Source organism: Mustela lutreola, chromosome 14, assembly GCF_030435805.1.
Source record: "Mustela lutreola isolate mMusLut2 chromosome 14, mMusLut2.pri, whole genome shotgun sequence".
In the NCBI taxonomy this organism is placed as follows: Eukaryota; Metazoa; Chordata; class Mammalia; order Carnivora; family Mustelidae; genus Mustela; species Mustela lutreola.
Window position 1 is genome coordinate 19533882 of NC_081303.1, and position 25476 is coordinate 19559357.

The 25476-nt window shown below is 37.4% G+C and overlaps 1 protein-coding gene across 13 annotated transcripts in view; it reads left to right on the forward strand.

The window, feature by feature from the left end:
• SMG7 (SMG7 nonsense mediated mRNA decay factor) overlaps window positions 1-25476 on the forward strand; it is a 93445-nt gene that overhangs the window by 17503 nt on the left and 50466 nt on the right. For 7 of the 13 annotated variants that reach the window (XM_059146837.1, XM_059146844.1, XM_059146842.1 and 4 more), the window contains exon 2: window positions 19624-19715. The exons of 2 other annotated variants lie outside the window; for them this stretch is intronic. In XM_059146837.1, the coding sequence (XP_059002820.1) occupies window positions 19663-19715 (53 nt within the window). In that variant the 5' untranslated portion in view covers window positions 19624-19662. Of the gene's footprint in view, window positions 1-19576; window positions 19716-25476 lie in introns of all 13 variants that reach the window. 4 more of the 13 variants (XM_059146838.1, XM_059146846.1, XM_059146843.1 and 1 more) reach the window with 1 other exon arrangement.

Below are 25476 nucleotides of genomic sequence, written 5' to 3' on the forward strand. Positions count from 1 at the left end.
TTTAAATTGTTTTGGTGTGCTATGATTTTATTTTTTATTTTATGATTTTATTAAAAATATTTTTAGGAATAATTTGTTTATTGTTTCAGCGGCTTCTTAATGTTTATGCTCTAGACCCTCTCCTGTATGGGTCCCTGATTAGGACTGCAGTTTGGCAATGCTAACCTAACTTTTTTTTTTTTTTTTTTTTTTTTTTTTTCAGTGCTAACATGGAGGCTTGCATAGAGTAGCAGTATCATACCAGTGAGGTATGATAACTTCAAGGAGAGAGGGTGCTGGTTTGTGTATTTGACATGATTAATAAGACTAAAGCAACAATTTCATTTTGTGCCAGACCCTGTTCCAAATGTTGTATATTTGATGGATCCTCCCAGTACCCCTGTGAGGGGTGTACTGTTGACTTCGTTATAGAAGAGTAAAGAAGCAGAATATAGTTAAGCCTGGTGCCATGCATAAAGTAGCTGAACCAGGAGTTGGGCTCTAGAATGCTTTTAACCATATATCATATGGACTCTACCTCTATAGTCTTATATTTTTATTTGCTTAGGATTGTAGGATTCTAAAATCTTATTTTTGTTTTGTTTATATATTTGTTATTAGGTAATATATTTCTGTAAAACACTGAAAATGCATATAAGTATATATGTAGTGTGTATGATTTGAACAAACTTTTTTCATCAGTCTTAAGCTTCCTAATGCATTTATTTTTTGTGGAATAATAAGGGAGAGGGCAGGGTAGTTTTGCCAGGAAACTTAAGGGAAAGAGAAGGGGAGATTGTTTTTCTTTTATATCTGTAATAAATTAACTTAGACTGCTTTGAACTTACTGACTAGTTGGCCTGCTGTTCTTCTCTCATAGCTGTTCTTCTGCAGTTTTTGTCTTCAGTATTGATACTTAAATACAGTATATTTCCCAAAACCTTGAGGATATCAAGAACTAGCTACTATGGGGAAAAACCGTTCTGATCCACCTGGTCTAATAGGACAGTGGAGGATGACTTGCCAGTTTTATAATTTAAGTACAGAAGATTAAGACTGCTTTTTCCTTATTGTCATAGTTGACTTATTACACAAAGGTGTTCAGGTATCAGCTTCTGACCTTAAAAGAAATAGAATTTTACATGTGTGAAATTAAAATTTTAAGTAATAAGTTGCTTCAGAAGGAAAATTCAGTGACTTTTTAAAAGAAACAAATTACTAAAGCTTTCATATGTGGCCTGACATCTTTGAATTTACCATTTTTCTACTTAAACACATAGCTGATTCTGAGAGAATGAGACTGTGGTTAACTCTAGAAAAGAGACAACCTTCCTGGACTTATCTCACAGTCTTGGCTTCTTTTCATATTACTGTACATTGTCCTTGAAAAGTTCCTTCTTCCAGAAAGTCTTTCTTTGAATCATCTTAGAATTTTGTTAGATAAATAACCAGATGTTTCTCTTTTTTTCTCAGTTCTCTTTCACCGGTTACATTATTTTGTGTTTGTTCACCATTTTATTCCCATGTTAGGATTTGAGGGGAGGGGTTTCTCAATTATTGTCATACAACTTTATTTTATTTATTTTTTAGGTTTTATTTATTTCAGACAGAGAGAGTGACACATGTGCACCAGCAGGGGGAGAGGGCAGAGGGAGAAGCAGACTCCCTGCTGAGCAGGGAGCCAGACATGGGGCTCCATCCCAGGACCCTGGGACCATGACCTGAGCCGAAGTCAGACGCTTAACCAACTGAGCCACCTAGGTGCCCCTTTCTTGGTACAACTTAGAACAATACTGACAGTCAGTAAATGTTGACCAGTAATGTCTATTTATTGCGAACATTTTGAAATATATTGATTTCTCAGTCAGAATGCTTGACATATCTCAGTCTTCAGGAGATGGTAAAGTCTGAATAGTATTATTTTCCTTTGTGATGTAAACAAAACTAGGCACGCCTGACTTAGGCAATGAAAAAAAGCAAAAACTGTATCATTGTCTTTTTAAAAAATGCAAAGAAGACATCCAAATGGATGTCACATGAAAAAGTGCTCAGCATCACTTGGCATCAGGGAAATAACAGATCAAAACTACAGTGAGATACCACCTCACACCAGTCGGAATGGCTAAAATTAACAAGTCAGGAAATGGCAGATGTTGGTGAGGGTGCATGGAAAGGGGAACCCTCTTACACTGTTGGTGGGAATGCAAGCTGGTACAGCCATTCTGGAAAACAGTATGGAGGTTCCTTAAAAAGCTGAAAATAGAGCTTCTCTATGACCCAGCAATCGCATTACTGGGTATTTACCCCAAAGATGGAAATTAGTGATCTGAAGGGGCATGTGCACTCAGATGTTTATAGCAGCAGTGTCCACAACAGCCAGACTGTGGAAAGAACCTAGATGTCCTTCAACAGATGAATGGATAAAGATGTGGTGTGTGTATATGTGTGTATATACACACACACACATATACATAGAATGGAATACTATGCAGCCATCAAAAATCCAAAATCTTGCCATTTGCAAAGACATGGATAGAACTAGAGGGTGTTAGGCTAACTGAAAGAAGTCAGTCAGAGAAAGACAGTTATCATATGGTCTCTCTGATACAAGGAATTTGAGAGGCAGGGCGGGGGGTCATGGGGGGTAGAGAGGGAAAACATGAAACAAGATGGGACCAGGGAGGGAGACAAATCATTAGAGACTCTTAATCTCAGGAAACAAACTGAGGGTTGCTGGGGGGTGGGAGGGGAGGGATAAGGTGGCTGGGTTATGGACATTGGGGAGAGTATGTGCTATGGTGAGTGCTGTGAATTATATAAGACTGATGATTCACAGATGTGTATCCCTGAAGCAAATAATACATTATATGTTAATTAAAAAATGCTAATGGGGGCACGGGGGTGGCTTAGTGTCCAGCTCTTGATTTCAGCTCAAGTCATGATCTCAGGGTGGTGAGATCAAGGCCCTTATTGGGCTCCGTGCTCAGTTGTCTTGAGATTCTCTGCCTTTCTCTCTTTGCCTCTCCCCCACTGCCCCTTCCCCACTTGTGTGTGTGTGCCCTCTCACTCTCTCACTCACTCAAATAAATCTTAAAGGAAATGGTAGTAGATTGTATAGACTTAGGGGGGGAGAATTAGGGGAGTATATCAGCTATGTGAGGAAGAGGAACAGCTGGTTCATTTAAGCATAAAAGAGCTAGAGACCCAGCTTCTACAGCTGCTGTAACAAATTACCATAGACTTGGTGACTTAAAACAACACAAATTATTACTTTATTGTTCTAGAGGTCAGAAATTTGAAATGGGCCCCACTAGGCTAAACTTTAGGTGTCCTTCCTTCTGAAGGTTATAGGAGAGAATCCATTTCCTTGCCTTTTCTAGGAAAAGAGGCTGCTTACATTCTTTGGTTTATGGCCTCCTTCCAGCTTCGAAATCAGTAATCCTATCACTTTATTCTTTGCTTCTTTCATCACATCTCTTCTAACTCTCCTGCTTCTTCCCTCTTTTACTTGTAAGAACCCTTGTAATTATACTGGACACACCCAGGTAATCCAGAATAATCTCTCCTCAAAATCCTTAATCACATCTGATTTAAAGTAAGTCCCTTTTTGTTAGGTAACATATTCACAGCTTGTGGGGATTAGGATATGGGATTTATTGTCATGATTCTGACTCCCACAATAGCTGTGTAACCTGGAGTATACAACTTTACTTTTTTAAGGTTTTATTTATTTATTTGAGAGAGAGACAGTGAGAGAGAGCATGAGAGGGGAGGTCAGAGGGAGCAGACTCCCCATGGAACAGGGAGCCTGATGCAGGACTCGATCCCAGGACTCCGGGATCATGACCTGAGCTGAAGGCAGTCACTTAACCAACTGAGCCACCCAGGCGCCTGTATACAACTTTAAAATTCAGCCTATGAAGATACTCTGGTGTAAGACCATGATCTCTCCATAATTTATATCCCTGACCCACACTTGATATGCAGGACCACTGATACTGGGAATTTGATTTAGTTGCTCTCGTCGAAGGTGGATTTGCCGCAATACCTCTTCTCTCACTAGCTGTCATTTAAATGTGGTGTTGGGGGGTGCCTGGGTGGCTCAGTGGATTAAGCCTCTGCCTTCAGCTCAGGTTATGATCTCTGGGTTTTGGGATTGAGCCCCATATCGGGCTCTCTGCACAGCAGGAAGCCTGCTTCCCCTTCTCTCTTTGCCTGCCTCTCTGCCTACTTGTCATCTCTCTCTCTCTCTCTCTCTCTCTCAAATAAATAAATAAAATCCTTTAAAAAAAAAATGTGATGTTAGTGTGCTCATTGTAAGTCTGATTGATCTCTTTGCACCCTAGCTGCAAGGGAAGCTGGTGAATCTATAGCGGAAATTGCTTCTGCCTTTTAAGTTGGGAGATTTCTTAAAAATAGGAGGGGAGATTAAGATGCTGGGTTTCAGGGCTCTCTGCTCAGCAGGGAGCCTGCTTCCTCCTCTCTCTCTGCCTGCCTCTCTGCCTACTTGTTATTTCTGTTAAATAAGTAAATAAAATCTTAAAAAAAAAAAAAAAGATGCTGGGCTTCAAAGAAGAATGCCAACCAGAGAGAGGATGTAAGTATAGTGGAAAGTCATGGGTAATAGGATTCTGTTTTGATAAACTCTGTATCAGAGATGCGAAGATGAGTAAGAGTCGTGTCTGTTGCTGTTCTCATGGCAGCCAGAGCAGGAATGGAAAGCGATGTGCATGTGCTAGTACCCTAACATAAATCAGTGCCATTTTTCTCATACCTTACCTGATAGGAAGCCAACTCTGTTCTGTGAAAGCTTTTCATTTTCATTTCCATTTCACTGTCTTACATGCTTATCAGAAATTGCTGTCAGCTGTACCTTTGCCTTTTGAACGGTTACATGGAGGAAGGTAGGCAGGTTTTGAGGCTTTCTTCTTTCATTCCAGTAGATTAATCAGTAACAGTGGTTTTGATGTATACCTGTGCTGTCCAGAATGGTAGACACTAGGCATGTGTAGCTGTTCAATTTTAATTTCATTTAAATGAAATAAAATAAAAAATTTTGTCAGTTATCCTAATTAGATGTCAAATGCTCATGTGGCTAGTGGCTACTGAATTAGACAGCCCAGGTCTATCCCAGTGGTGTGACATGTTTATTGTATGAGGGTCAATCAGGAAAAAAAATCAGGGACAGCAAAGCAAGGTTTATTGAGTGAAAGCAAAGTGATAGTACAAAACTCCCAAGAAGGGAGGGGACCCGAAGGGGTTGCCCAAAATGAAATGTTGAATAAGCTCTTTTTTAATACCCCTAGTAAGTTTTTCCTTTTCATATAATGCTTTAGAGTTCGCAGCATCCATTCATATGTAGTATATGTTTTCCTGATAATGCAGACTGTAAAATAAGCATAATTAACTCTTAACTTTTCATATAGGAAGTTGAAGCTCAGAGAGACCAGAGGGTCAAACAGCAAAGTTAGAAGGGGTTATATTATTCTTTTGGGTGTGTGTGTGTAATATATAATTCTGTTCAGTGCAACATAAAGTGCATAGGGTACTAAGTATTATGTTGAATATTAGGATACTAAAAAAGCTAGGTGTTCTGCCCTGGTCTGGGCCTTGTTGTCTTATTCTTGTTGCGTTTTTCAGCTTGAGCTGGTAAAGAATGGCAAATGGAACATTGTAGGGAAGGGGCCTCACACTTGTATGAGTGGATCTAACTTTTCTCGGGGAGCCTTCCCCAAACTGATCCCTAGTCAGTTTCACACTGTAACCCCAATAGATAATATATGGATTTGCTTTTTGTCTCCTCCCACAAACCCTAATATAAAATGTAAATTCCTTGATAGCAGGAACCTTGTGTACTTTCTTCACTGCTGTATCCCAGCTCCTAGAATAGTGTCTAGGATATAGCAAGCCCGAGATACTAAGAAATTATTGGTATAAATTGTTTTACATTTGCTTCTATTATTAAGCAAAGTGGTTGCTCTGGAGGGTTTCTCCCCTGCTAAAATCTTAATGGTTTTAGGAGTTAAAATGGTTTTAGGAGTCTTTTGTGATATTTCTCTTTCATATTGCTGAAATTATTGATCCTCTTAGAAGTGGTTTATACCTGCAAGGCCCTGTAGAGTAACTGCTAGCCACCTGTGGTCATTGAGCACTGGAAATGTGGCGGGTGTGACTGAGGAGCTGTATTATAATTCAGGTTTTTTGTTTTTTTTTTTTTAATGGGAAGAGGCCGGGGAGGGCCAGCAGGGGGATTAAAGAGAGAATCTTAAGCGGACTCTATGCCCAGCGCGAGTGTTGGGCTCAGTCTCAGGACCCTTAGATGATGACTTGAGCCAAAATCAAGAGTCAGACAATTGACTCAGTCACCCAGGCACCCCTGTAAGTAAAAGTTTTTTTTTTTTTTAATTAATTTAAGTTTTAAGAATTTATGCTTGATTGAGTTGTCAGAACAATTTGGGTCTGTGAATCTACCTTCAGCAGTACATTTTAAGGAATCTAAATACAGATCGAATATTTCTGATGAAAAAGTAGCTGCTTAATTGATAGGTGCTGTAATTGTGAAACAGTTTGACAACTTAGCATGAGAAAGAATTTGAAATCTTCAATAATTTTCATATTGACTACATGTTGAAATGCTAATGTTTTAGATATGTTAGATTAAAATACATTGTTTTCTGCTTTTTACTTTTGTAAGTTAAAAGAAATAGGTTACATATAGTAAATATGTGACTAATATTAGATTTCCTTCTATTGACCATAAGGAGTTTCTATCAAAAGATTTTTACTGTGAATTTTTTTGTGTGTGTGGAATCATATTTGTAGCCTTGAGGTTTTTATTTAATATATATTTTAAAAATATACAAATAATTATCTTGTTAACTGCACTCATTCAACGTATTTATTCAGGGAAGACTAGATAATAAGGTACTCTTCAAGGCAGTTTTGGGGTTATAGTATAAATCAGAGATTAATTGAAGAAATAACATGTTAGAATGTAGTACGTGCCATAATGGATATGAATTGAAGGGTTGACCTCATAGAAATGTCTTAAGAGGTTTTATGAAGGGTATATCATCTCCCTAAGATAGAAGAATTTTGTGATGAACTGGAGGAGGATATTCCAGGCAGAGGAAAAAAAAATACATATATATGTAGAGAGAGAAAGAGACCGACAGACAGACATAGGAGGAATCAGAAGCATTTGGAGCATACTTCATGAAGGGAGAGGTTTAAGGAGATAAGGTTGGAAGCTAAGTTGGGGGATACTGATAGGCTGCTTAGTTTGAACTTTATGGATAAATGGAAATTAATGTTTTCAATCTGGACATTGATGTGTTTAGAATTATTTGATACCGTATATTTGGGAAGTTCATGCAAGTAAAGTCATGGGAATGATTTGAGAAAACTGCCAAAAATCCATGTAAAAGACAGTGAAAGTCTGAATCAGGATACTGAGAAGCATCTATGAGAGAAAATACGTGAATGTAATCAGTGGGATTTTGGCTACTGATTAGGTATGAAGGGAGAGAGGAAGAGTCATATTGAAGTTGGTCGTGGGGAAATGGTAGCACTTCTCATGGAAATAGGTAATAAAGTCATGGGTGTTGAAGGGAATATTTAATAAATATCCATGCAGAGATGCCAGATAGCTGTTGGAATGGGGACATAGTGTGAGCTGGGTTGGAAATGATTGATTTCATAGTTGTCTTCAGTAATGGTGACACTTAAATCCACAAGCTGGAAAGTAGTGATACAGGTGTATCGGTATCGGTGAGATCATTAGGGAACAGATAGATACCAGATGATAATAAGGTCTTATTCTTCCTCCCACCTACCTCCCCTCTGGTGACAATCAATTATGTTCTTTATAGTTGAGTCTTTTTTGGTTTCTTTCTTTTTTTCTTTGTTCACTTGTTTTGTTTCTTAAATTCCACAAAAGGACGAAATCATATGGTGTTTGTCTTTCTCTGACTTATTTTATTTAGCATTATACTCTCTAGATCCATCCATGTTGTTTTAACAGTCAAGGTTCCAATCTTTTTTATGGCTGAGTAATATTCCATTGCAGTGTGAGTGTGTGTGTGTGTGTGTGTGTGTACATACACCATATCTTTCTCCATTCATAGACCCTTAGACTATTTCCATAATTTGGCTACTGTAAATAATACTGCAGTAAACATAGAGATGCATATATCTTTTTGATTTAGTGTTTTAATGTTCTTTGGGTAAATGCCCAATAATGGAATCACTGGATTGTGTGGTAATTCTATTTTTAATTTTTTGAGGAACCTCCATACTGTTTTCCACAGTAGCTGCACCAGTTTGCATTCCTACCAACAGTGCATGAGAGTCCTTTTTTCTCCACATCCTCATCAGTACTTCTTGTTTCTTGTGTTTTTGATTTCAGCCATTCTGACAGGTGTGAGGTAATAGCTCGTTGTGGTTTTGATTTGCATTTCCCTGATGATTAGGTGTTTCTTTTCTTCTTCTTTTTTTTTTTTTTTATTTTTTAAAGATTTTATTTATTTCACAGCGAGAGAGGGAACACAAGCAGGGGGAGTGGGAGAGGGAGAAGCAGCCTTCCCTCCGAGTAGGGAGCCCCATGCAGGGCTTGATCCCAGGAATCAGGACCTGAGCTGAAGGCAGACACATAACGACTGAGCCACCCAGGTGCCCCATGGAAAGTTTTAAAGTTTAATAAAGGGGTGTTTTAATGCACTCGTTTTCAAAAGTGTGGTCCCCAGACCAATAGCATCAGTATCACCTGGGAACTTGTTAGAAATCCAAAATCTTGTGTCCCATCTTAGACCTGCTGAATCAGAAACTGTGGGGATCAAGTTCAGTGACCATTTTCAGAGGCTTTCAAAAAGATTTTGATACGGTTTGAAGTTTGAGTAAGGGCCAATACACTATAGTTCAGGAAGTATGAAGACTGAGAAAAAGCTAAGTTTGGGCAATCATTGTTAACTCTTGAGAAAATTTGTAGTATTAAATTGCCATCAGTACTGTTCATGCTCCTCAGGTTTTTTTTTAAATGAATATAGAATGTGCATTTTATGCAATGTGTAGATAATGCATTTTAATCAGATTATGATCATAGGGCATATACTTTTAAATCACACTAGTTGTGTGTAAGCCTGGCGATTCACAGACCTGTACCCCTGGGGATAAAAATATATGTTTATAAAAAAAAAAAAAAAGAAATACCACTTTGAGGGCACCTGGGTGGCTCAGTTTGTTAAGTGTCTGCCTTCGGCTCAGGTCATGATCCCAGGGTCATGGGATTGAGCACCCCCTTCAGGAACCCTGGTTTGTGGGGAGCCTGCTTCTCCCTCTTCCTATGCCTACTGCTCTGTCTGCTTGTATTCTCTGTCTGTAGGACACCTTCTCTGTCAAATAAATAAAATCTTTTAAAAATACTTAAAAAAAAATAAATCACATTAGTTGAGGTAATCAAAATGCATTCATTTTAACTCTACAGTTACTGAACTTTATGAAAATACACCCTCTAACCACCACCCTGATCAAGATATAGAATACTTGCAAATCTCCCAAAATACTGTCTAGACTCCTCTGCAGTATGTCCTAACTCTCTATATGCGTCAGGCAGTTGTTCTGATTTGTATCACTATAAATTACTTTTGCTTGTTCTAGAACTTGGTATTGGTAGTCCTTTGAGTTTCATCATTCTGGTGAGTATGAATTGGTATTTTATTGTAGAGTCACATTTCTAGATGACAGAAGATGTTGAGCTTCTTTTCATGTGCTTAATGGGCCATTTGTGTATCTTCTTTTAGTGTTTAAATCATTAGTCCATTTTAAAAATTGGAATGCTTTATTGTTGAGTTCTCTTTATATTTTTTCAGTGTAAATCCTTTGTGTTTGTATACATACACATATATCCCAGTCTGGCTTGCCTTTTCACTTTTCTTAATTATTTTGAGGAGCAGGAGTTTTAAATTTTAATGAATCCAATTTATCGGTTTACTTTTTTCTTTTATTGACTCTTGCCTGTATGGAATTCTTTATTTCCCTGGGCTAGTGAAAAATTTCTCCTAGAAATTTTATAGATTTAGGTCTGTGATCCATTTTGAATTAATTTTTGTGTGTGCTGTGATGTATCACTTAAAGTTAATTTTTTCTAGTTTTTAAATTTTTATCTACCATTGAAAACATTTTTTCCCTGTTAAAGTGCCTTGACACTTTTGTTAACATTATTTGGCTGTATACACAGACACAGTGATACACATGTACCTACGTACATGAGTAGATGAGTCCATTTCTGTACTCTGGTCTGTTCCATTGATCTGTATGTTTATTCTTATACCAATACTATACTGTTTTGATTATTACCGCATAAAAGTTTGAAATCTGGTAGTGTAAGTTCTCCCACATTTATTGTTTTGGAACATTGTTTTGTTTATTCTCAGTTTTTCCATTTCCAGATAAATTTTAAAGCCAACCTGTCCGTTAGTTTCTACCAAAAACAGCCTCCTAATGTTTTGATTGGAATTGTATTCTAACTATAGATTAGTTTGAGGGGAATTATGTTGATCTTTTTGAAGTGAGCTTTTATTTGTTTTCTGGTTTTTGTTTTCTGCTTTTCGTTATTTTCTTCTACTTAATTTTGGTTTAATATACTTTTATAGTTTAAGGTAGATTAATGCCTTAAGACCTTTTTTATTTTCATTTAGGCATTTAAAGTTATAAAGAGCTGTCTGAGCACTGCCTTGTTGCGTCCTACACATTATGTTTCCATTTTCATTTGGTTTCAGATATTTTCCCATTTCCTCTGTGATTTCTTCTTTTGCTCCATGATTATTAAGAAATGTATTATTTCATTTCCAAATAGGTGAGGAATTTTCCAGCTTTCTGTATTGATTGGTAGTTCTGTGGTTTTGATTCTTTTAAATTTCTGAAGATTTATTTTGTGATCCACATATGGTCTTTCTTGCTGGATGGATGTGCACTTGAAAAATACGTGTATTCTTCTGTTGGGTAAAGTGTTTTAGAAATGCTAGTTAGATGTTTGGTTGATAGTATTGGTTCCAATTCTGCCAATTTTCTGCCCACTTTCTGCCTAGTTGTCTGTTATTGAGAGAGGAGTTTTGAACTCTCCAAATAATTATAGATTTATCTATTTTTCTTTTCTGTCTCTTTTTATTTTATTTCTCCTGTTTATTAGGTATCCTCTAATAATCCTCTTTTGGTTTCTCTGGGGTTTATAATACGTATTTTTATATATTCCACTTTAAGTATAATATAAAATCTTAAGTGGTGTAATTATATCTCCCTCTCCTTCTGTTTGTACTGTTACATTTTCATTTTTATTTTGTTGGTTTGTTTTTTTTGGGGGGGAGGGGCAGAGATGGAGGGAGAGAGAGAATCTTAAGTAGACTCCATGCCTAGTGCAGGGTCTGGTGCAGGCTTTGATCTCACAATCCTGAGATCATGACCTCAGCCAAAGTCAAGAGTCAGATGCTTAACCTGCTGAGCCACCCAGGTGCCCTCTTTTTTGTTTTAAAGTCATTTATTTTTTATTTAGTTTTTTTTAAGTAATCTCTACACAGCGTGGGGCTTGAATTCAAGATCCTGATATCAAGAGTTGCATGCTCTTCCAAGTGGGCCAGCTGGGCACCCCCCTTGTTTTCCCCTTTATTTGTTTTAAACCCTAAACTACATGTTATTTTTGTTTTTTGCTTAAGATTTTATGTATTTATTAGACTGCAAGAGAGGGAACACAAGCCAGGGGGGAGGGGAAAGGGAGAAGCACGCTTCCTGCTGAGCAGGGAGCCCTATGACGAACTTGATCCCAGGACCCTGGGATCATGACCTGAGCCGAAGGCAGATGCTTAACAACTGAGCCACCCAGTACCCCAAAAGTTAGTTAACTTTTAAGGAAATTAAAAAACAAGGAGAAAAACATTATTTTATATTTACTTACATATTTTTCATTTCTGGCATTTATTATCTTTTTGTGTAGTTCCAGGTTTCTGTGTGGTATCTTTCTTTCTAGCCTCAAGAACTTCCTTTTTAAAATATTCCTTATGGTATTGATCTTCTGGCATCAAATTTCCTCAGCTTCTGTGTTTCTGAAATTGTCCTTATTTCACCTTCAGTTTTAAAGGCTATTTTTGCTGGACATCTAATTATAGGTTTGATAAGGGCTTATCCTTCTCCCCCTCCCAATATTTTGAAGTTTTACTTCATTATTTTTTGGCTTACATTTTTTTCTGAGAATATGGGCATTAGTCTTATTTTTATTCCTCCTTATATAATGGATCCTTTTTCTCTCCCTGCTCTGAAAATTTTCTTTTTATCATTGAATTTCAGCCATTTGATTACAGTGTCTTTGTATGGTCTTTTTTTGTGTTTAAATGCTCAAGTTTTGTTGAGCATCTTAGATCTCTGGGTTTGTAACTCATCAAATTTGAAAGCTATTCTGTCATTTCTTCACATATGTTTTATATAATTGATATGAGCCAGATTTGATATGAACTCTTAACTTCTTGGGGTCTGTTGTCCAGTGAACTGGTAATTTGATTTTTTAATATGATACAGAGTTGTAAATGAAATTTTTAAAAATAAGGCAGTGAAGGGGCACCTGGGTGGCTCAGTCAGTTGAGCGTCTGCCTTCAGCCCAGGTCCTAATCCCAGTATCCTAGAATTGAGCCCTTCATCAGGCCTCCCGCTCTGTAGGAAGCCTGCTTCTCCCTCTTCCTCTGCTTACTGCTCCCCTGCTTGTGCTCTCTCTCTGCCAAATAGATAAAATCTTAAAAAAAAAAAAAAATTAAGGCTGTGAAGTTGACCACATCAACTGACTCCTTCCCAGATGAGTTATCTGTGGCATGCAGTGCTGTTTGATGGCATTTTATCTATAGTAGAACTTCTTCCAAAATTGGAGTCAGTCCTCTCAAACCCTACAGTTTCTTTATCAGCTAAGTTTATGTAATATTCTAAATCCTTTTTTTTGTCATTTCAACAGTCTTCAAAGCATCTTCACCAGGAGTAGAGTCCATCTCAAGAAACTACTTTCTTTGCTCACCCGTAAGAAGAAACTCCTCATCCATTCAAGCTTTATCAGTGGATTATAGCAATTCACTCACATCTTCAGGCTCCATGTAATTTTCATTCTCTTTCCCCCACTTCTGCAGTCACTTCCTCCACTGAAGTCTTGAGCTCCTCAGAGTCATCCATGAGGATTGGAATCAGCTTCTTCCCAAATGCTGTTAATGTTGATATTTTGACCTCTTCAGATTAACCTTGAATGCTCTTAATGGCATCAAGAATTGGGAATCCTTTCCAGAAGGTTTTCAGTTGCCTTTGCCCAGATGCATCAGAGGAATCACGATCAATGGCAGCTATAGCGTTACAAAAAAATTTTTTTTTATTTATTTTTAAGATTTTATTTATTTATTTGGCAGAGTGTGAGATAGTACAAGCAGTGGGAGAAGTAGACTCCCGGCTTAATCCCAGGACCCTGGGATCATGACCTGAATAAAGGCAGACACTTAACCAGCTGAGCCACCCAGGTGACCCTGAAATGTATTTTTTAAATGCAAAGTCTTGAAAATCTAAATTACTTTTTGATCCATGGACTACAGAAAAGATGGTTGTGTCAGCAGGCATGAAAACAATGTTAATCTTGTCCATCTCCATTGAAGTTCTTAGGTGACCAGGTATATTATTATTATTGTGCAGTAATATTTTGAGAGGACTCTTTTTTTCTAAGCAGTAGGTCTCAGTGGTGGTTTAAAATATCAGTAAACCGTGTTGAAAACAGATATGCTGTCATACAGGCTTTGGTGTTTCGTTCATAGAGCACACAGGCAGAGGAGATTTAGCATAGTTTTAAGGACCCTAGGGTTTTGGGAATGGGAAATGAGTATTGGCTTCAACTTAAAGTTGCCAGCTGCATTATCCCTTAACAAGAGAGTCAGCCTGTACTTTGAAGTTATGAAACCAGGCACTAACTTATCCTCTCTAGCTATGAAGTCCAGGATGGTATCTTCTCCTGATACAAGGTTGTTTTGTCTACACAGAAAGTCTGTTGTTTAGCCACCTCCATGAATTATCTTAGCTACGTCTTCTGGATAACTCAGTGTAGCTTCTGTATCAACACTTGCTCCTTCACCTCATATTTCTATTTTATGGAGATGGCTTCTCTCCTGAAACCTCATGAACCAACCTCTGCTAGCTTTCAGGTTTTTCGTATGCAGTTCCTCACCTCTCTCAGTTTGCGTAGAATTGAAGAGAGTTAAGGCCTTGCTCTGGGTTAGGCTTTGGTTTAATGGAAGGTTGTGGCCAGCTCGATATGCTTAGACCACTCAGACTTTTTCCAAATCAGTGGTAAGGCTTCTTTTATCTCTTGTGTCTTTGCTGGAGCACAACTTTTCATTTCCTTCAAGAACTTTTAGCTTTGAGAGTAAAAGTTGGCTGTTTTGTGCAAGAGTCCTGTCTAGACTTTCATTGTGCCTTCCTCACTAAGCTTAATCATTTCTAGCTTTTGATTTAAAAAGAGACATGTGACTCTTTTCACTTGAACACTTAGGGGGCCATAGTAGAGTTATTAATAGGCATAATTTCAGTACTGTGTCTCAGGTAATAAGGAAGCCCAAGGAAAGGAAGAGAGATGGGGGAGTGGCTGATTGGTGGAGCAGTCAGAACGCACACAACATTCATTAAGTTCGCTATCTTATATGGGAATGGTTTGTGGTGCCCCCAAACAGTTGCAATAATGTCAAAAATCACTGATCACAGAATATCATAACAAGTATAATAATAATATTATTAAACAATTTGAAATATTGTGAGAATTACAAAATGTGACACAGAGACATGAAGTGAGCAAATGCTATTGGAAAAAGGGTACCAGTAGACTTCTTGGACACAGGGTTGCCACAGACCTTCTATTGTTAACAACTTCAGCATCTGTGAAGCACAGTAAAGCAAAGCACAATAAAACAAGTATGCCTGTATACTGATGACTCCCAAATGAATATCTGCAGTCCATACCTTTCCTTTAAACCCCAGACTCTAACTACCTGTCAGTTCATTCTGTTGGATGTATAATAACCATCTCAGAATTACCATTGTTATCAAGCACAATAGCAAGAGCTTATGTAATATCATGTGCCAAGCACTATTATCCCCAAATGGACTCTTCTCCATATACCTACTTGTATCATCTTCCTTTTGTTAGTAAATGGCTAATCCACCCTTCTAGCTGGCCAGGAATCATTTTTTTATCCCCACCCCTTTTCCCTTCACTTAGTAAAACGTTGTTGGTCAAAGTCTGATGATAGCTGTCTATATTGCTGTCTACTGGACCAAGCCAGTTAATTCTGTTGGATGACTCAGTCAGCCAGTGGCTCAGCCTGACCTGAATGGCCCAAGACAACCTCACTCAACTGTTTGGACCCTCAGCTGAGATGACTGTGATAGGTGGGAAAACTGGGTCTCCTTGTTCCAAGTGGTATGTTGTCCTTGGCTTTATAACATGATGATGGTGTTAGCAAAAGGGCAGGCTCAAATGCACAAGTGCTTATCAACCTCTTTCTGTTACATTTGGTGAAGTCCAATTGGCCAAAGTAAGTCATGTGTTCAGCCTGTGGTCAGTATGTGAAGAGATTAATTTTTTTTTTAAAGATTTTATTTACTTATTTGACAGACAGAGATCACAAGTAGGCAAAGAGGCAGGCAGAGAGAGAGAGGAGGAAACAGGCTTCCTGCCCGATGTGGGGCTCGATCCCAGGACCCTGGGATCATGACCTGAGCTGAAGGCAGAGGCTTTAACCCACTGAGCCACCCAGGCGCCATGTGAAGAGATTAATAAGGGTACAGATGCCAGGTGGTGTGTGATTCATTGGGGGCCATTAATATAACAATCTTCCATATGCCTTCCATGATCTGTATCTAGTTAAATTACTTGATTTTAATATACCACCCCTTTCTGAAGATAGGAAAATAATAAGGAACATGACTAGCTAAAACTGATGTCTGGAAATATAGGCTAAATAATGTTTTTTTGGTAGAAAAATCAGTTTTGACTTCTGTATATCTTTTTTTTTTTTTAATTTTAGAGACCATGTAGAAGTAGAGAGTACTATATGTACTATAATTATAGATTTTTTTTTAAGATTTTATTTATTTGTCAGAGAGAGAGCACAAGTAGGGGGAGCAGCAGGCAAAAGGAGAAGCAGGTTTCCTGCTGAGCAAGGAGCCAGATCTGGGATTTTTTTCTAGGGCCCAAGATCATGACCCTAGCCAAAGGCAGACATTCAACCGACTGAGCCACCCAGGCACGCCTAGATTCTTTGATTTAGTTAAGTCAGATGGTATCTTGTTGCTAGCTGAGTTAATTAACGTGTCCATTTTGTGTATCATCCCCATTCCACATCAGGAAGTAGTATTTTACTTTTGTTTAACTAGTATGGTGTTTTACATTATTTTGGCTGTTTGCTCTTTTTTATTTTTTAAATCTAATTTTTGTTTCATGTCACTTCTTAAAGCATGTAGTCACATACTTGTTTACTTCAGATCAACTCTGTACTTTGTCTTGGGTTGCCCTGATGTAATTTTTTTCTCTCATTGTCCTTTCCAATGAATCTAATCTGTTACTACATTAATATGTATTTTGATTCTAGTGTCTACTCATATTTTAGCTTTTGTTTTTCTGTCTTTGGTATTCTGTTAACCTTCTCTTACCATTATAAGTATATGCAAGCATTTACTTTATTATGTCTTCAAAAGTAGTCTTACCTGATCTTTTATATTTTTAGATGCTAATTTTATTAAAAATTGCTTTCCTTTTGGGCACTTGAGTGTCTCAGTCCATTGAACATCCTGCTCTCAGTTTCAGCTCAGGTCATGATCTCAGCGTTCTCAGATGAAACCCTGCATCGGGTTCTGTGCTTGGTGTTGAGGTTCTGTCTCCTTCCTCTGCCCCTCCCACTCATGCTCTCTCTGTCTCTCAAATAAATAAATAAATTTTTTAAAAAAATGCTTTCCTTTATTTTTCCTTTTTTTTTTTTTTACCTTAAAAGGCATTTAGTTTTCACTTTTTCTGTGTTAAATAAGAAATATAATATTATCTTGTGTTTTATTTCCATAAGGTACAGCGTTGTTACATAGAATGCATTGGGTTTGGTAGAGTCGAAAACCATTGTTTTGGCATATCTCATCTAATGTAGAAATTGAGATGAGGGGGAAATAGTCATCCAGTTGTTGATGGTTTACTCTAAATTTTTTTTCTTTTTATAAATTTAAATTCTGTTAGCCTTAACCTTAATTTCTTGTTCAGCGCACTTGGGTTATTGACTTTATCCATATCCTATGGAGGTTTCAAATTTTATCTTTTTTTTTTCCTTTAAGATTTATTTATTTGAGAGAGAGCACATGTGTGCAACTAGCAAGTGAGGGGGCAGAGGGAGAAGCATACTCCCCTTGAGCATGGAGCCAGATTTCAGTTTGATCCCAGGACCCTGAGATCATGACCTGAGCCAAGGCAGATGCTTAACTGACTAAGCCACCCAGGCCTCTCTCAGATTTTGTATTTCTATATAGATATATACTGTATTGTCTGTACTATATAGATTCTAGTGTGTGGAAAACAATCTGAATATCAGATAGCCAAGAAAATGATCATGGATTTTTCTAACAGACTGTATAAAATAATAGATTTTCTGAACCTAGAAGGAAGTACGTTATTCCTGGTTATCAGGTGAAAAAAACCTTAGAAGTTGTTTTCCTGGAAGACTTTTGAGACTACTGTCAGTTTTGAGAAACTGAATTTTTAGTGTCTTAGCCTTTTGAGAGACCATGTAGCCCAAATTAACATATATTTGCTTTATACACTTTAGTTTGGCAGGCATAACTAGGCACCAGGTATACAGAGTTGTGCAGAATAGTCTTTAGTGGAGGAAATAACCTCCTCGTAGCGCTGGGTGCTAAGATAGAAGTGGGCGTTAAGATGCACTGGGAGTGCTTGGCCAAGCCAAAGGCATTGTGTAGAAGTCGCTGAGTTTTAAATAAGAGAAGGCGTTAACCAGGTGAGGAGGGAAGGAGGATGGCGTTCCAGGCTGAGTGAAGGAGCATGAGTAGAGATACTGAGGAACAAAGTAGCTAAGAACTAAAAATAATTTAGTTTTATTAGGTCATAAAGTATAAAGCGGGGACCTGTGGGACCTCACATGCTATGCTAAGGAGCTTGGGTTTTATCATGTATTTTCTCAGTCTTCCACTAAAGTACAACTAAAGTCACTGGAGGTTGAATATCTGCTTCCGAAGTGAGGGGACGAAGTCCACACGGATCTCCTGCATGTTTGAAATTTCTCTTAGGACTTGTGTTCTGTTGTTAAATATTGTGAATAACCTTGTCTTTTAATCTAGAATTGATTAGTGTAGTTCTTAGCTTCAGTTTCCTAATTTATAGAATGAGAATAATAATAGCACTTACATCTTAGGATTGTTGGGAAGACGAATAACTATAACGATAACAATGACAAAAATACCTAATATTTTTTGAGGGCTTACAAGGAACAGTCCTAAGTGCTTTATTTCTGTTACCTCATTTAATCCTCAAAACTTCTCAATGAGGTAGGTACATTTATTTATCTCCTTCTTAACTTCTAACAAAACTAGGGCATAGAGAAGTGATTTTCCTAAGGTTACACAGCTAGTTGTTGGCAGAGCTTGGTTTGAATGCACAGTCTGAATATAAGACTATACTTAACTATTATTACATTATACTTCCATTCTTTGAGATCATGTGTGTAGAACATTTAGCACAGAATCTGCCACATAGTAATTGTATGTGTAAGCAGGTATCAGCAGCCAATAATATTTACTTAACTTTGTTCATTTCTTTGAGTTAAATTGATGTCCCTAAGAAATTTTGCTATGTTTTTCTGTGGCTTGACTTATTCCCAGCATGCCATTAAATGCAAACTGTGTGACACACACCCATGCTTTTAATCACTACCCTTTATTGCCTCCTCCTTCCTTGTGGATCTATGTCCACTTTATATTTTAAATCCATGGAAGGCACCATATTTGTTTTTTTCATCATTGTATACCCAGTCCTTCACACTGTATCTAGTACATAGACATGACCAAATCGTTGTTCAGTGAGTGAATAAAGATCTAAAAGCCTGATTTTTTTAGTTGACCTTACAATTTAAACATCATTCATACCACCTATAATTGTGATTTAATTGCTTTACATGTTTTTCCATTGGTAAACAGTATAGTTCACACCAGCCATTCTGCTTCTGTGTTCCGCAGGACACTCTCACCTTGGAACTACAAAAACCCTGCTGGGTAACTGGTATTTGTTTGCCTTATAGAGATCAGTCAGCTTTCAGAGAGAGAAGGAGATTAGATAATACTTAGATATAAATCTAGAATATTAGAAGTATACAAACCAGCATATTAAAATGTGTATTTCAAGAAACGTAATACAGAAAGAAAAAAGTATTTTTTCATTTGACTTTGACATTAAATCATTTCAAATAAAGAGAAAATAATTTAATTTTTTTTCAAAGGAGTTCTCTGTTATTGTGGGTTAACTCATATTTTCCTCCTCTCCTCTGTCTAGAATGTCTTAAACCATTCTTCCTTATGAGAAATTGGATGTTCTTGCAGATAGTCATTGTGGGAGAAAACGTTTCATTTAAGTCCCAGATGAGGACCGGAAACTTGAAATCAGAGGAGCATCTGAAATCAAGTAATATTAGGTAGGATAAAAATTACAAGGGATTTCTACATGTTTGTACTCCTTTTAGAGATGTACGTTATATAGTATGCTTATTCTGTGAGCACTAATGGAAGAGTTAGAGACTTGGCGAAGCATTTGCTATAGGCTAGGATGGGAGATGGGAATGTTAAGATTTTTTATTTTTATTTTTATTTTTATTTTTTTAATTTATGTGACTTCATGAGACCTTTGGCATATGTTTACTTTGTCATGAGCATTTATATCTTGTAGTTGAAGGAAATTTTTTAAACATTTACTGACATAAATCTAAGACATTTTTATGTTTATATATGAGGCTCTCTGAATATTCATGATAAGCATTGGGTCATTAGGGTCATGTGATCCATCTTACAGATTGTCCTTTAGTATGTTAATTCCTGTGTTTTGGGTTTCATATATAACAGTTCATTTGAGTACAGGGAGCATCAGCTCTTACTTAGTTCTCTCTGTCTCCATGGCTACAGTCCAGCCTCCCAGAGGCCTGTGGAGATAGGTCTATGATTGCATGCTGGTGAGTTAGAAACTGTTGTCACAGCAGCTTGCAGTGACACTTATAATGACAGAATGTGTGAAGGTGTCTGATCTCAGAGATGTAGCTTTTAAATAAGAAGTGGTTTTTGCCCCTAGAAGTTGATAACCATGACAAAGACACCTGTAGCCAGTCCATTCCAGAAGAACTTGCTTTGTTTTGCAGTGCTTAAGAACTCTGGAAACAGTTTATAGGTAGAACCTAACTAAGCTCTGCCACTTTCTAGTTGTGTGACTTTGGGCAAGTTATTTAACCATTCTGTGCCCCTGTTTCCTTGTCCATTATGGGGATAAACTCAGGACTTATCTGATAGATTTCTGTGAATTAAAAATTTAATAAAATACGAAAGCATGTAAACAGCACCTAGCAAATACTAAATGATTGAACTCTTTATTATTAAGCTATTAGTTAATTCTTTTTTTTTTTTTTTTAAGATTTTATTTATTTATTTGACAGAGAGGTATCACAAGTAGGCAGAGAGGCAGGCAGAGAGAGAGGAGGAAGCAGGCTCCCCGCTGAGCAGAGAGCCCGATGCCATTCGGGGCTCGATCCCAGGACCTGGGATCATGACCTTAGCCAAAGGCAGAAGCTTTAACCCACTGAGCCACCCAGGTGCCCCTTTTAAGTTAATTCTTAACAGAGGAGTTTAGAGTCTATAATCCGTTATCATAACATTGCTGTATTTTATCATTTGCTTGATCTATTATCAGGTCCAATATTTAAAATGTACTGTTTAAGTTATGTAATCAAAACTACTGTTTGGAAAAAAGCAAAAACAAAACAAAAATAAAAACTGTTTTGTAACTTGGATCTATCTCCCTCTGGTTTCATTTTTTGTACATACTAAGAACTTGGTCATCGTGATATATAAACAGTTTCTCTTTCTATTGGCCTAAATTTAGCATTATATGGTAGATGACAGGATTTTTGTCCCCGCATCTTGGAATGTTTTCATCTTCAACCCCCTGTTCTGCTTCAGAAAGAATCCTGTGTCAGAAACCAGATAAGCAAAAGTAATTTGGTATTCACCGAAGAAGTGTTGGCATTATAATCAGATTATAGTCCTCCCTCTTGGAGTTTTCAGTTAGGTTCTTCTGTGGAACTTACTGGTTGTCTTATTTATTTCTCATAGCAACTCTGAAAGGGAGTTTGTTTCCCTGCTCTACAGATGAGGAAATTGAAGTTTCTTGGAAAGAATCTCCAGCATACCACTACTAATATTTAGGAAACCCACATTCAGACTTTTTAAATTCTGTATCACTTTTCATTGCAGAAAATTGCCTCTTGTATGATGCACATTTTACCATTCATTAATTCAACAAAATTTTAGTGAATAGCTCTAGGTGTTAGGGATACAGCCCTGAACACTGTCTACTCCCTCATTCCCATGGGCTCTTCTCTTTTTCTAGTTGAACTGTAAGCATGTTATCTTTATCCTTGTACTCAGCCATAGCGTATTTGAAGTCATCTGTATGTCTTTTATCTTCCACCTTATCTTGAGTTCCTTACAAGTAAGTAGGACCTGCCATCATTAAGGCTAGCTATATTTTCATATTAATTTTTCTATTGTGTCTAATGCATGTTGCTTGCAGAACTATTTCTCAATTATTTTCTTTGCCTTTGGTAAGGTTTCCTTTCCTATTGATTTTGAAATTATCCCAGATATTCACCATTCTCTTCAGTTTATCTACCTCTTATGTTCAGACACTGATCTGATCTCCTACTTTATCTCTGAAAGTGATGTAATGAGTGCATCTGTGAATTCTCTTGATACCTCTTCACCCCACACTACTCCAGATTCTTTTAGCACATTTCCATCTAACCTTAACTCTCTCCAATTACATTCTGCTTCTTTTTCAAAGGCAGTCTTGCCTCCTGTCCTATTAATCACATTCTCATTTCCTTCCATATCTTCCAGAACCATGCCCGTCAGTTTTGGGCTCACTTTCTGAAGTCTTCAAACTATTCCATTCTCCTGGCTTTATTTCTTCATTTTAAACGTGTTTAAGGCTCTACCATTATAAAATAGAAACTTCTCTTTGCGACGACCCTCTTCCTTTTTCCTCACTGGCTAGCATTTTAATTGACCTTAAGTTCTCTCTCTTTTTCTTTTTTCTTTTCTTTTTTTTTGGGGGGGGAGGTGGTAGAGAGCCCAAGTGAGGAGTAGAACGAGGGGCAGAGGGAGAGAGAACTTCTTAAGCAGGCTCCACACTTAGCCTGGAGCCTGACTTGGGGCTTAATCTCATGACTCTGAGATCATCACTTGAGCCAAGATTAAGAGTGGAACACTTAAACAACTGAGCCACCCAGGTACCCCTAAACTTCTCTTTCTTATTTGTTTCCTAGACCTCTGCAGTTTGACTGTCTTTTTTCTGCAGGGCTATTGTTGACCCTTATTTCACCAAATCCAACCCGCTTTCCAGTCCTCATAGTTATCTGCCCCTTAGAAATGAATATAGGTCTTTCTCTCTCTGACTTCACTTAGCATGCTGTACTCTGGGTCCGTCCATGTTGTTGCCAACAACAAGGTCTCATCCTTTTTTATGATATGATATAAATATACTGCATGATATTTCATTGTGTATACATGCCACATCTTTATCCATTCCTCTGTGGATGGATACTTGGGTTGCTTCTTGGCTATTGTAAATAATGCTGCAGTAAACATGGGGTGCATATATTTTTTTGAATTAGTGTTTTAGTTATCTTTGGGTACATACTCTGTAGAAATTTCTGTTTTCAGTTTTTGAGGAACCAAGGAACCATGTGATTTCACCTATATGTGGAATCAAAACAAAACAAATGAATAAACAAAAAACAGAATCAGGCCTGTAAATAGATGGTTTCCAGAAGAAAGGAGGTTGGGGGAACAGGCAAAATAGATGAAGGGGAGAGAGAGATACAGGCTTCCAGTAATGAAATGAATAAGCCACAGGAATAAAAGGTACAACGTAGGGAATCTGGCCAGTGGTATTGTAATAGTGTTGTATAGTGACAGATAGTAGGTACACTTGTGGTGAGCATAGCATAACATAGAGTTGTTGAATCACCGTGTTGTACACCTGAAACTAATGTAACATTGTGTGTCAGCTATACTCAAAAAAAAAAAAAAAAAAAAGAACATCAAAAGCTAGCTTTTCCCTTTTCCCATCTGGGAAATTACATTTTCTCTTATGGTTTTAACTATCATCAGTGTCCTGGTCACGCCAGCACTATATCCCTAGTCTTGATGGCTTCTCTGTGGTTGATACTGATCTCTAATTTCCTGCTTATACACCTGTATTTTCTCATATATCCAGCTGTCCAAGCTTACAAACTAGGAATGATTTGGACTTTTTTCTCTGCTTTAGCTTTCCTTCTACTGATTTTACTTCCAGGCATTTCTTGAATCTAGATTTTTCTCTCCATCTGTATTGTCACTTCCTCCCTTCTAGTCTCGCCCTTTAAAAATCCATCTTTCGGGGCATCTGGGTGGCTCAGTGAGTTAAGCCTCTGCCTTCGGCTCAGGTCATGATCTCCGGGTCCTGGGATCGAGTCGCATCGGGCTCTCTGCTCGCCAGGAAGCCTGTCTCTCCTCTATCTCTGCCTGCTACTCTGCCTACTTGTGATCTCTCTCTCCATGTCAAATAAATAAATAAAATCTTTAAAAAAAAAATAAATAAAATGAAATCCATCTTTCAGGCATGTTGTTGTAATCTTTTAAAAATGAAATTCCGACAATGCTGTGCGCCTGCTTAAAACTCAGCACTGGTTTCCTATTACTTAAAAGATAGAATCTGATCTCTCTAACGTGTCATGCAGGCTCTCAGAATCTGCTTTCTGCCTTGGTTCTCCAGCTCATCTCCTGTGGCTTTCTACCTTATATTTTATGTTCCAGTCTCCCACCTTCATGATTTAGCCTAACTTTTATTATTATGTCACTTCTCTGCCTGGAAAAAGAATTCCTTCTTGCCTTTGATATTTCCAGACAAGGGCTATCACTTAATAAAACTAGATACACATTTTCAAAGAACATTTTCAAATAACAGAAACTGTAGAATAAATGTTTAGTACTGGATAATGTCAGGAGACTTGAAACTTCATGACAAACTATAAAGTGCCATGGAGAGAAAGCAGATCAGTGTTTTTGTTACCTCTTACTGAGAAGAGCTCCTCCAGCAGCATCTTCCCTGGGTGTTCTTTTCGAAGTGAAATTCAACAGTAGAGTGATGGGATTTTTCTTTTTTTTTTTTTATAAATACCATGAGACTTGGTGATATCTTAGAGATCTATGTAGATTGTGTGTTTCGTGCATGCATGGGTAGGCTTATACTCAGCTTTAGTATGTGGCCTACTGTTTTGCACAGATGAATATGATTAGGTTATTATATTTATAATTATAATTGATGAATACTTTTATTATCCCAAGTACTTCTAAGTACTCTATGAAAATAAGTAAACAAATTAACTTAAAATAAAATCTGCTGTGGCTTTTATTTAAATTTCAGAAAAAGAAGTATATTCTAGCTTACCACCCAAAACAAAAGAAGCTGATTCACCTTTCTTTAGCAGCTGTGAGTTTAGAAGATGTTGATTTATTTTCCTTTGTTCTGCTCATAGAAGAAACAGGTTTAGAAGTTCAGGTAGAAAGAATCTTCTACCGTGTCTACCTGTTTTGGAGCTATCTTGTATTTTATTTTATTTATTTAATTTTTAAAAAGATTTATTTACTTTAGAGAGAAGGAGCACATTGGGGGGAGGGACAGAGGAAGAGGGAGAGAGAGAGAATCTCAAGCAAGACTCCCTGCAGGGCTTGATCCTAGGACCCTGAGATCATGACCTGAGCTGAAATCAAGAGTTGGATGCTGAACTGACTGAGCTACCTGGGCAACCTTGGAGATATCTTGTATTTTAAACCACAAACCTTAATGTGCGTTCTTAAGAAAGATCACTCTGTATATGTTACCTTGCATTGTTATGTAAGTGCTGTGTATAATCAAGATACTTGTTAAAGAAGATAAATATTAATTTTAGTATTTTTTTCTCTAATTGCATTATAAAAATCATTGCAAAATGTTTAAATATTGAAAGCCCTAGTTCTGTGGGTTATTACCATTAAATGTTCTAGTTGTTTTTTCTTGCTGTCTTGTATAAGAGGAACTGTGATGTAGTGGTTAGGAGTTAGGCTCTGGAACCAAACTGTTGAGGAGTTCAAATGCTGCCTTTACTACTT